Source organism: Chelonia mydas, chromosome 18 (genome assembly GCF_015237465.2).
Source record: "Chelonia mydas isolate rCheMyd1 chromosome 18, rCheMyd1.pri.v2, whole genome shotgun sequence".
NCBI classification, from domain to species: Eukaryota; Metazoa; Chordata; order Testudines; family Cheloniidae; genus Chelonia; species Chelonia mydas.
Genome location: NC_051258.2, coordinates 6,678,521 through 6,691,225, shown reverse-complemented (window position 1 = coordinate 6,691,225; position 12,705 = coordinate 6,678,521). Strand labels below are relative to the sequence as shown.

At 50.9% G+C, this 12,705-nt stretch overlaps 1 protein-coding gene across 1 annotated transcript in view; it reads right to left on the bottom strand.

Annotated features, from left to right (window-relative positions):
* Positions 1-12,705, bottom strand: part of LOC102943152 (protein-arginine deiminase type-1) — a 38,638-nt gene that overhangs the window by 5,254 nt on the left and 20,679 nt on the right. The window contains exons 6-12 of the mRNA XM_037881491.2: positions 12,064-12,193; positions 9,907-10,081; positions 7,998-8,101; positions 7,102-7,225; positions 6,097-6,204; positions 3,402-3,553; positions 704-848 (exon numbers count right to left, since the gene is read on the bottom strand). Of these exons, the coding sequence (XP_037737419.1) occupies positions 704-848; positions 3,402-3,553; positions 6,097-6,204; positions 7,102-7,225; positions 7,998-8,101; positions 9,907-10,081; positions 12,064-12,193 (938 nt within the window). The remainder of the gene's footprint in view (positions 1-703; positions 849-3,401; positions 3,554-6,096; positions 6,205-7,101; positions 7,226-7,997; positions 8,102-9,906; positions 10,082-12,063; positions 12,194-12,705) is intronic.

The following is a 12,705-nucleotide window of genomic DNA, read 5'->3' as shown; positions in this document are numbered from 1 at the left end:
CGTAGAATCAGGATGCAGCCATGTGCTTGGAGCTGTACACGGTCCCAAAGAGAATCAGGTAACAGAGGCAAAGAGACTTTCTTTTACAAATATATATTCTTATTATTACATGATGCTGTCCCTTGAGGTAAGTCAGTGTGTCATCTCAGACAAGTCACTTCCTCTGCCTCGGTTTCCCTAATCTGTAAAATGGCCATGCTATTTACCCATCCTAACAGAAGGCTTGCGGGGCTTATTTGATGTATACAGAGAGCATTGAGAGTCTCAGGTGAAAGGCACTAGAGGAGTTCAGAGTATGTGTGGAGAGGATTATGCAAGCCCAGAATAACAGGAACACAGCCAAAAGTACATCCATGTGGCTTACAGACTAAGTTACTGCAAGAGTGTAACTATTATAGACACATGTTCTGTGACTTCTCCCCCTCTAAAAGGAGGCAGTACAGTCTAGTAGGTAGGGCACCAAACTGGGAGGTAGGAGATGCATTTTCTATTCCCAGCTCTGCCACAGACTCACCATTTCACCTCAGGCAAGTCACTTTCCCCTCCCCATCTGCCTCGATTTCCCCATCAATCAAATGGGAGGAATGCTTCCCAACCTCTGTAAATTGCTTCCAGAGGCGCAGATGAAGAATGCTCTCCAAGCACCATGCCTGACTGGAAGGGAGGGAAGGGCTGGTTAGAAACGTCACCTGGGGAGTGGTACCTTCCTATCGGGGGCCGGGACAAAGCTCAGGAATTCATCGACGTGACCCACACTCAGCCAGTCAGAGTAGAGCTCCACGGGGGGCTGCACCTTCTGGGCATAGAGAAAGTCCCTGACGGCCCTTGTCATCCTCCGGCCGCCCGACCTGAGAACTCAGACGGAGGGGAGAACACAGGAGTTCGTATCAGTCCCAGAAGTCCCGACTCCCAGCCCTCCCCCGTAACTAGCTGTGTCTTGATAAAAATTGCCAATGCGCTGCTATTCTGAGACAGTGCCTTTGCTTGACCTTTCCAAATGCCTGAGTTTGTGCTGGTAATGCTATTCCATTGAATGTCCCACATAAACGCCAGGCCAGATTCAGGGGGAGGGGGCTGTTTGTCTCAGTGAACAGACTGCTTTGTAAAGCAGGGTTCTTTATTACACAAAGCACATCTCAGCCCTCTTGTTTTAGCTGAACCGCCTTGTACTGGCTGCCCGGAACAGCTGCTGAGTTCAAGTCAGCAGTCTTTCGGAGCAGAGCAAACCAGCCTCCACTCACTCCAGGCCTTTAACCTTTTCTGAGCCGTCCCTCTTTTCCTGTTTAAGGCCTGCCTCTCCCTTGCCCGGCAATCTGTGGGGTCATTCCCACCAGTGCAAAACGGGTGTAGACATCAGAATGGTAGCAGCTTGTACTCATGCACGGGGGGAAATGATACTGCATGGGTGCAAGCCAATGAGGAATCAAGCCCCTAAACTCTATATTTTAGCTTCAATCTCTAATAGGTTGACATGCACAGGGGAGCTCAAATGACTTTATTACATGGGGAATTTAGGTCCCACTCTCAATCCACTGAGTAGCATTTATCCATGCTAGCCGTCCCACTCGGATCAACGGCACTATCCAGATCGGTGCGACTCAGAGCAAGGAAGGGTCGCAGATCAATAATATTTCCATTGCTCAAACTGGGAAATGGGCCCAAGCTGCAGAACTCAGATCCAAATGTCTCCATCGTCTGGTGGTGTCCTGATCAGGGGGGTTTGGTTCAAGCCATTCTACAGTCACGGAGGCCAGCTCCACTCTCAGTGTGGAGATATTAGAAACCAGACTTCCACTCTGGTCCCTCCTCTAGCCGAACATCATGGCTGGTGAATTCTTCCGCAGCAAGAAGCAGGATTGTTCTTCCAGACCCTGGTACTGACAATGTCACCAGGATCTGTTGATAGTGCAGAGCTGCCAGCTTGCTGAGAGTTTCCCAGCAGCCCTTGCTGGGCTTGGCTCAGCTTCATTCAAAGGGCAGGTTCAAAGCAGAATGCTTTCTTGGTGGGATAACAGGTGTCTCCTAGGTCGGCAGGCAGGGATCCCATTCTCTGTCCATATAACGAAAGTAAGTGGAATCACTTCTTCCTCCACTTATGCTTTACTATCCACCAGCCCTCACTGTAAGTATATTACCTTGCTACACAGGCTGATAACAGTGGAGGTGGTGAGATGAGCCTTGACCTGCTTCCTTGGACAGAACATCTGGAGGTGGTGCTTGGAGACACACGTCTCTGAGCAAACGTGACCTCAGAAGCTTGTCAAATAAGAGCAGTCCAGGAGACTTCCTATTCCTGTAACTCAGGACGGTTGGATTAGATAAGGCTCTTCCCCTGCTGCTACTATGTTCTATCAACATGCACTCCAGGGTCTTCAAGTCTATTAGCTCTGGGGATGGCTGGCGCCTAAGGTTGTGTGTTCAAATATACATGGTTTGGCAAGCCTTGCAAACTGCAGGCCACGGACGTGCGCTCCATTGAAACGAGGGGCAATACTGGCCAATGAGGAAGGATGGCTTGGTGGTTCAGATGCCAGCCTGGGCTGACCAGCCTTTAGCTTCCTGCTCTGCCACAATCATCCCCTGTGACCCTGGGCAAGTCACTTTGGCTCTCCCTGCCTCCGGTCTCCGTCTGCAAAATGGGGCCATAGCATTGCCTCATCTCCCAGCAGCGTTGTGAGGATAAATAGAATCAATCATAGAATATCAGGGTTGGAAGGGACCTCAGGAGGTCATCTAATCCCATGCTCAAAGTAGGACCAATCCCCAATTTTTGCCCCAGATCCCTAAATGGCCCCCTCAAGGATTGAACTCACAACCCTAGGTTTAGCAGGCCAATGCTCAAACCACTGAGCTATCCCTCCCCCCTGTAAGATGCTCAGATACTGTGGTGAAGGGAGCCGTACAAGCATGGTCACTAGCTAGGAACAGCAGGGTATGATCTTGTTGCCCATCCCCTCCCATTGCATGATAGAGACGGTCGGAGGGGTGCGGGTATAAATTCCTCTGGCTTCATTAATGTCTCTGTGCAGAATGGGGCTCAGACATTGCATCTCCACATGGTTAAAAACACCTCTTCCATGTTAAGGAGATGATAACAGACTTGAAGCAGCTGCAGTGACAGGCAGCAGAGGGAACGTGAAAATTCTCTCTGCTGTTTTCGAGGCTCAAGCAGCAATTCGGCAGCAAGCTGACCGTGTTGGTTGTAGGGGGAAGGTCGCACCACTGCAGGCCTTAGTAGTGAGCTATTAAGCTACCTGCATCTGCAAATTTCCCCTCCAATTCCCCCCTCGGGAGCTTTCCCCCCTGGCGTCTTTATTCCGCTAGCTGCACCTTTAATCCTCTCGCACACCAAGACCTCAGTGTAGGAGGCCTAAAAGTCCCAACTCATGCTCCTCCCTCACCTGGGCAAGCTGCTTCCAATGAGGATCCTTCCCAGCGGGTACGTCTTCCCTTGGACCGTCACCGGAGGGCTGACATCCAGATTTCCAAAGGAGTCGAGGCTGGAGACGTGTCCGTAAGGAGGTACTCGGGTCACGTAGCCAAAATCAGGGCCCTTTTGGGGACGAGAACAACACAACGCACCGTCCAGTTAGACGCGCTATTCATTGCGGTGATGAGCTGCAATCCTGCCTGCGCCCATGCAGCTGCTGTCAGAACATGTGCTAAAGGCTTGACCTGCCCATCTAAAAGAATCCTTACCCAGGCCGGCCATGTGGAAGAGCAGAGGAGCCAGTCTTCCAGGCAAGGAAATCTGCTCCTCTCCAAACCCTGCCAGGAGGGGGCACTGTTCCTTTCAACCAATCGTGCCTCACCCCAATAAAACCTATCATTGGAGGGTAAGCATTCAACCTCCTTTGCGAAACCATATAATATTAGATCCAGAGCCACACTTTGGCACCTCCCTGAAGTGGTAGAACATGCCCCATCCATTCCCAGGAGTTCTTGACTTTTGTTCCCAGCTGGGGAGGGGTGTAAGTCAACAAGAAGCAACATAGAAAGAGCTGGGCTGGGCTAGTTTAACCCACACTGGTCCCGCCTGGCTCTCTGACTCTCTCTCGTGACTAGCCCGAGGAGGGTTTATGAGTACAGCTGGGCAGATGATGGATTTTTCAGTTCACTGGCAATTCCAAAGAAAATTGAAAAAAGGGCTGTTTCAGGTTGAATGGAAAATGAAGATTTTCCAGAATTTTTGGTGAATCGAAAAGTCAAAACATTTTGTGTGGAGTGGAGCGACACATTTCCTTTGACCTATCTCCAATTTTCATTCAATTTTGGGGCATTTTAACAAGAAGCCAAGATTCACAAACACATGGAGGAGGAGCTTGTCTCCTTATAACTCTCAGCCCAGGACCTCACCCAGGATGTGAGAAACCTGGGGTTAGGGCTTTACATTGCCTGCTGTAGAGAAGGGGTTTGAACTCAGGTCTCTTACAGGGCTACAGAGCAGCCCAGCCACTAAGCCACAGGCCGGGTTTTTTTCCTTACTCTTGCTCACTTCCCCCCTACTGCTGTTCCACTCTGCATGACAAATTAAATAAGTCATCAGAACAGAGATCTAAACTTGCATCTCCCTCATCCTCTGGACATGCCCCAAGCACCAGGCTGTAAAGTCGCTCTTGCGCTTTGATTGCCCCACTGACTCTTCATCATCTTCGTGACTGACAGCAAATAATTGATTCACACACACACACACACACACACACATATACAAATTCATCCCACACTTCCCCCCGCTCTAATCTGAACTAACATTTGCATTGGCTTCATGTACCTAGCTTGTTGGAAATCAGCTTTATAGTCCCTTGACTCCACCCCCTTTTAGTTTCATCCAATCATCCCTCTCCAGTGGAGCTTCCCCCCCCCGGGATCCCCTCCCCCACCTTTTTTAAAAAAGTGCTTTTGTTTTAGCCATCAAAACAAGCGGCCCCCTTAGCGTCCCCAGGCGAGGACAGAATATGGAGCCCCCAGCACCAACTGCCCATGAACACAACAGCCAAGAATATGAGACCAAATCAAGCACAGGTGGGGTGCTGTGTGGGAGGGTATAAAGATCTGTAATCACAAGCCCCCTTCCTGCCATCCCAGGACATAGAAAGTTAGTCTAGTCTCCATGAGCAAAATGCACCTGGCAGCATCGCAGAACACGCCCACCAACTTCCCCCACAGGTCAGAGTGGCCAGGCCTCTGCTCTGTGTAACGTAACTGCGAAAGGAAAGAGCAAAGCAACTCTGCAGCCGGATTCTGCTTCTAACTTTGCCCAGGGCTTGGTCTTGTGTTCAGCGAAGTGCTGTTTGGATTGATCCTTGAACAGCCGGGCTTTCTAGCCCTTTCTGGAGGATGGCTCCGTTGCAGTAAGACGGAGATTTTTTTTCCAGCGAGAAGTCTATGCAGAAAGGCTGGGGGGGGGGGGGGGGGGGGGGGGACATAGTGGTTGATGGTTGGCGTTGTTTAGAACCAGCCATCCAGGGCAAACTCTCCTGCTGAGTCTGTAGGTTCAGGCCTTGCAGGGAGTGAAGCCAGATGTAAAACACGAGTGATTCCGTCCTCTGGCATCAAACTGCGACATTAGAGGCTAAACTGGGAGTGATTCCACTGTAGTCAGTGCGGTTGTGGCCCTGTACAATGGAGGTAAGCAAAAGGAGACTGCTGCCCTGAGTTTGATTGTCTGACTCATCTATTGCAAGTGGCAGGTTTTTTCTGAGGGTTAGAGCAATGGTGCTTTAATGGATGCTAGTTGCTTATCGGTCGTGTGCTGGAATTAATGTGTGCTGAATGGTGCTTCTGCATTTAGAGCTTTTAATCTGCACATGTTGGACACCTGACAAGTAAACTCACCAAAGTCAGAAGGAACCCGCCAAGCAGCCCCCAAATGAGCAACAGCCCCTCTCCAGGGCGGTGAGCTCCAAGAGACTGGATGAAGTGAGCTGTAGCTCACAAAAGCTTATGCTCAAATAAATTTGTTAGTCTCTAAGGTGCCACAAGTCCGTCTGTTCTGTTTAAGAGACTGGATGACACTGAGCGGCCAAACCTCGCCCCAGGATCAGGAACACCCTGGAGAGAGTCTGTTCTCGGCCGTTTAAAAAAATAGTTACTAACCAGAATCCTTCTAAAAGCAAAATCCTTCAGGCCTCTGTCCCGGGAGGAGTCGAAGACCACGGGGAACATCTTGTGGGGAGCCTCCACGTAGCCAAACTCCATCTCGTCCTGTTGTGGGGAGAAAGCGGGGAGGAGGTCTCTTACAGCAGCAGTGCTATCAGTCGCTGACTAGCGGGCACGGGTGGTGCGGGCTAAGCGTGCATGGGGGGTATTTGGGTGATGGCTCCCCTGGTGGTGGACACGCCGGGGATTGAACTGCAGCTCTCCAGAGCTGCTACGACGTGAGCTTGCACACGTAGCTGGGGGCTGCAACAACTCCAGGGGGGCCTATAATACCTGCTCACCAGTGGCTTACGCTTGTATACGCCAAACCTTGCTCTCTCCTCCTTCAATCCCATCCTTAATCCATGCTGTTCCTGCAGGGCCTATGAACCCTCGTCCTTCCCCTTCAGGCTGCGTTAACTAAGCAGAGGATCACAAGTATGAAATAGGCCCCACATGACAAGGGGGCGTGGTTTTCCTTTCTCCCCCAGTGCCTGCAAAATGATGCCTTGGGTAATGCCAGCTGAGAGAGTCATTGCTGAGACAGCGAAGGGGCGGTTGGCAGGGTCTAGCTACCTATCTGGCGTCATTTGTACCGTCCTGATTGCCGTAGTAGCCAACCGCTGATCAAAACGCCACCTACTGATGAAAGTCGCCAGTTTTATTTGTTTGATTCTGGCCCCATATAAGGCTCCTGGTCCCTGTTGGCTCGGTTTGGGGTTTGAGGAAGCAGTGTGGACACAGTGATGGGCTACGCAGTGTGTTCTAGTGGCCTGAGCAGTGGCCTGGGACTTGAAGGACCTGGGCTCTGTTCCCAGCTCTGTCCCTGGCCTGTTGGGTGAGCTTGGGCAAATCACTTTGCCTCCCCGTTCCTCAGTTTCCCCATCAGTAAAATGGAGATCGTGATAAAGCGCTTTGGGATCTACTGATGAAAAGTGTTAGGGAAGAGTCATGTATTATCACCTGGATCCAGCGGTCGTGTCGGTTTTCGACCTCAGGGCAGACGGTCAGCTTGCAGTTGGCTTTCCTCACCAGGGCTCTCAGAGCCTCCAAAAAGTCCCCATTAGGGTTTGAGTCTCTTTCCATGCTGGAAGGAAAATGAGTAAAGAGAGGGACCTAAATGGAGCAGAGGGGCCAATTCGTTATGGGGAATGGGTCACGGGGACCCAGCCAGAAACCAAACCGTGCCCTGCGCTCCCCATTCACAGGCTGCTCTGTTTGTTAAATGTTGTGAGTTTAGCTCCCGTGGAAGGAGGAACTTTGCAAAACGGCAACATGACAAATGGGGCCTTGATGCTCCACCTATTTCAATGGATGCCAGTGGCAGCAGGTCCAGGTTCTCCAACATTTGGACCGGGGCACCTGGAGAACAGGAGAGCAAGCCTGCAACACGGCTTCCCCTGCAGTCGGGGCTAGATTGTCCTTGAGGAGGGGAAGGGAAGAGAGGGGAGGGGACGGGGGGCAAGGCTCAAGGAGAATCTTCCCCTGGGTGCCACGGAGAATTGCAGTTTCTGCTGTCACGAAGCTCAGGGACTGTCCCTTCCATGCATCCCCAAGGACACAAATTGCCCCACAAACAGCAGATGGCCGGATGCAGGGAGGGGAGCCGACTGTACCATCCTAGGGGCACCAGTATGGTTTGAATCTGCATCCAGGCTTCGGCGCCGTAGCACACTTGATCTAAAGGAATAAGTCTGTAGTTGGTAGCGGTAGAGGGTGATTGTACCAGGACGCTGTGTGAGTGTGATACACATGTACCCACTGTGCTCCTCTGAGCCACGGAAGCAGCGTGACTCCACCCCACCCTACGACAGACTGGTGACTGAAACGATCAGTCGTATGACTTGTATCGCTCTCACCTGCAGACAAAAACCTCCAAAGGCTGCAGGGTGTTGGGCGTCATTATCCATGGGGCCACCCGGAAGACCACGGTGTCTGTGAAAATCGGGGTGTCTGGCGCGTTCTACAGGCAACAAGAGATGAAAATCACTGAGCGCCAAGCAAAAGCAAAACCCGGTCTTTGAAGGGGCAAAAGGACTCGCGTCCAAGATTGCTGAGCACCTAGATAGATGCCCCATTCACGGCTGCTGGCTAACAGGATGGCTCCAAAACGAAGGACTCAGAAGCCAACTGTGCGCCACTCCCCACTAGGCGCACCGCAGCAGTGACAGGACTTCCGGGAACTGAACTGCAGAGCAAGCTGAGCAGAAGACGGAGAGCTCCTGGCAAGAAACGCCTTTAAACTGCAAGTGTGCAGCTAAGGAGGGCCACCCAATAGTTAGATCCATGGCTGCCACTTCGCTTATGACGCCATCTCCACACAGGGTGCAGGGGACGCTGGCCACTTTCATGGCTTTTTCTTAACCCCTTCTGTTACCCACGGAAGGGAGCGGTCTTCTCCAGTGCCACTCAAAGCCCCTTCCCATGGGAAAAGAGGGTGAAACCCCAGTCTGAGTTTTGGAAGGGCTCAGCAGGGAGAGCTGAGTTGGTTTAACATGTGCTGAATGTGGTTCCTCTCTGTTGGGGGGCCTGGCTAGCCTAATTCCATAGACATGGTCAGGAGGTCCTGTCTACACTGCACAGTAACGACACTTTGTCCTGGTGTAACTGAGCTCATCTCTAGCCCTGGCAATGTCAAAACACGAATGTGGTTAGGAGCTGGGCCTTAACTGCCGCGTGTGTAGCCGGGACCCCTCCATCACATCTAAGGCTGCGATTTAATCCCAGGTGTTTTTAGCAAAAGTTATGGACAGGTCCCGGGCAAGAAACAAAAAAATTATGGCCCGTGACCTGTCCATGACATAAACCATAAATACCCTTGATAGAATCTCGGGAAGGAATCCCAGGGGGCCCGTGGCACCAGCTGCAGGGAGGGAGCCCTGGGGGGCCCGTGGCACCAGCTGTGGGGTGGGGGCCCAACTGCCGCTCCAGCCTCCGGGGGGGGAAAGCCCTGGGGGCCTCTCTGCCACTCCGGCCACCACCGAGCGGGGGAAGGCCCTGGGGGCCAGCCACTGCCCTGGCCGCCCCGAGATCGCTGCCGGGAGCCACAGAGCTGCAGTCGCTCCCGTGACAAACACGACCTCCGTGACTTCCTGAAACCTCTGTGACAAACACAGATCCCTAATCACATCACAAGCTGGCAACAAACGCAATAAAACATTGTAGTGTGTACGGCCCTTTAAAACGATGGTCATTCAGACGCAGGGTTCAGTCAGCCGCCCCATCCTTTCAGCCGGAAGAGGGCTCGAGGGGAGAGCCATGGATAGCACCAAACTGTCCAGGGGAAAGTTATTGATTGGGGGTACAGCAGGTTCTCTTCACGGAGACCCCGATGGGTGCCAGATTTGGCTGCAGAGGGTAGATGAGTGTCACAGGCTAGCCCACCTCATGGGGCATCTGGGAGAGGCTGGTTTAATTGACTTTATTCTGTCTTATGCTTCCTGATGTGCTCAAAAAGTGCTCCCAAGGGAAGGTTCCTCTCTGAGCAACTGACCAGAAGCTCAGGTTCTTGGAACCCTTGTTCAACGCAATGAAAGCCAGAGCCAGAGCTGGAAGGCTGGAAATTCAGGGTTGTTTCTGATTTGTCTGAGCCTTTTGGTCTTTCCGAAAACCTCCTCCGGGGCAAGGGGACTACGCTGGCCTGGGGAACCCCGTGAGGGCAGTGTCCTTGAGCCTTGCCTCCCTATGTGATCATCCTTCCACTGGCTGAAAGGCGCTGCAGTTAGAAGCATCTCTCTGTACTGCCCATAGTCCAAGAGTGTATTGTACCTTATCGGAGACCTCTAACAGGGTGACGCTGAAGGAAACCAGCCCTGAGAAGTCAGCGTCCGGGAAGGCTAATCCCTCGACGTAGAAGGTTTCCTCTTCTTGTCCACTGGGACGATCCACTACGTAGGAGAGTTTATCCGACCCCAGCACATGCTCGTACTGGGCGAGTGAGCCGCTGCCTAGGAACACAAAGGAATACACACCACAGTGTGACCGGGACATTTCACACACTGGAGTGGATGGGGCAGCCAGGGGAAGGTGGTGTATACCAAAGGAGAGCATCTCCTGCATTATCCAGTGGATACAGTTAATATTCCTTTGTATACCCTGGAGCCAAAACTTTCAAGTGTGAGTTGTCTAAAGTTGGCTCCCTAAATCCATGGCCTCATTTTGGATGGGAGCTGCAGGGGCTCTGCTCTCAGCCATGGATTTAGGTGTTGAAATAAGAATCTGTTTGCCCAGCGAGGTACCCAGCTTTGATCTAAGTGTCGTGCCCAAGTTCATGCAATAAGTCAGTGGCAGGATTAGAACTTGGGCAATCTTGGATACTAGCCTTGTATTTGTTCCCCTGGGTCACACTGCCCCCCTCTGAAGTTTGTCCTGCAAAAACTGACTTGCATCATGATTTGGTGGGGTGGGTGGGCTGGCAGTCATATTACAGAGCAATGCCCACCACTCATATGTATTTGGGCTCTCCAGGCAGTCAGGCCTGCCCCAGGCGTGCTTAGAAATGCCTAATGGAACGTCAAACGCAGTTCATCATTGGAGACGAACTGGTGTGAGAAGCAGACCTTGCCCTCTGAAATGTCAAACAAAGCCTTCTTCTTCTTTTTAATAACCCTAACTGTCTTGTAACCTGATCTTCTAAAAGGGCTAATGCAAGGGAATGCAGAGATGCTCAGAGGACAGGAAATACCTTTGAAATCGGAGGACATCAAATTGTACAGGAAAAATGAGTCGAAGGAACAGGAAAGTAAAATGACACAGACGCCTAAATTATCAGGATGATTACAAAGCCAGAGAAAGCAGAAGTAGAACGATATTGACTGTTGAGAGCTGTAGAGTTATGCTCCAAGTGTGTTGTCAGATCACTGGACGTCAAGACTGCCATGGAGGAAGGATGGTCTTGTAGCTAAGGCTCCGGAGAGATGGATTCTGTTTCTGGCTCAGCCACAGGGTACGTCTAGACTATGCGCTAGGGGCGGGATTCCCAGTTCATGCAGAAATACTTGTGCTAGCTAGCATGCTAGAAGACAGTAGCGTAGCCATGGTGGCTGGGGAGAGCTGCCCGGTGTACGTCCCGTCGGGTTTGTACTCGGGCGGTGAGCCCATGCTTCTGCCCGTGCTGCTGAAGCTACACTGCAATTTTTAGCATGCTAACTCAACGAGGGGTAGCGTGAGTCTGTCTGTGCGAGCTGGCAGTCACGCCCCTCGCTCCTAGTGTAGACGTTCCCACAGACTCCTTGTCCCTGAGCGACGTAGCAGGGTCAGCGTTAAACCCCTTGCTCACCCTGCTGATCAGTTATTCACACAAGGAGGGGGACTGTTGGCAGCATAAAGCATTTCCCAGTCTGGTCCTTAATTTCTAAGCGCCTCCGTTAGGGTTGGTACTTTCCTGCTTGGTGCTGATATCGGAAACAGACAGTGGAACAAAGTCTTAGGAGTTGAACTGGAGGGACATTTTTGGGCCAAAACTGTTTTCCAGCAAAAAATCCAGATTGGGCGATACTGAAGTGTGTTGCCAATTTGTGTCAATTTTCACTGAATTGTTTTCGGTCAAACAAACCCGCACAGTTCCGGATTTTGACCTTTTCAAAATGAAACTTTTCAGTTTTCCGATTCAAAATGACTTTTCTGGTTTGAAATGTCCTTTAATTTTATTTCAAAGTTTTTCCAAACGTTAGAAAATGTTCAAAAATGAAATAAACATTTTATTTGGGGTTGAATTAAACATTTCATTTGACTCAAATCTATTTTTTTATGTTTAGCAATTTTCAGCAAATCAAAACATCTGTTTTTTGTCTAGTTCTGCTTAGCCATCCTAGTTCATTTAGGCACTCAAGCAAATTCCACCTAAACTCATTAATATATGTGAGTGGCTCGATTTTCTGGTGATGGGGCCACCCAAGCCCCTAGATAGACAGGAAGGCTAAATGCTCACCACTGGCATGGAAAACTCTCACTTTATCCACATCGGACACAGAAACATGAAGAACCAACTTGTAGTCAGCAAAGATGGCACTGGGTCCTTGGATCCTCAGGATCATAAGTGACATGTCTTGAAGATCTTGGAAAGAGAAGAGATCGGCATTAGCCGCTGTTATTATTTGTATTATCATAATGCCTAGACGCCCCAGTCATGGACCATGGTGCTAGGAGCTATACAAACACAGAACAAAGAGACGCTGCCTGCCCTGCAAAGAATTCATAGTCTAAGTATGAGACAAGCGACCACAGATGGGTCAGATGGGCGGAATACAAGCAAACAATGAAACAACACTGGTCATCATGACAGGCAGTGATCTCAGAACACCAGCAGCCCACCCGTTGTCCAGTTTTCTGTAGGCTTTCTGCCAGAGGGGAGTTTTAAGGAGGGTTTGAAGCAGGAGAATGAGTTAGTTTTGAAGAAAGAAAAGGAGTACTTGTGGCACCTTAGAGACTAACTAATTTTTGAGGATGTCTATAAGGACCTTCTCTCAAGCGTGAGGGGGCTGCCTGGGAGAAAGCATGAAGGTGCTGGTTTGAAAATTTAGCAAGTGGGTGAAGGAGGCTGGCATCATGGGCTGATCGGAGGTGGGA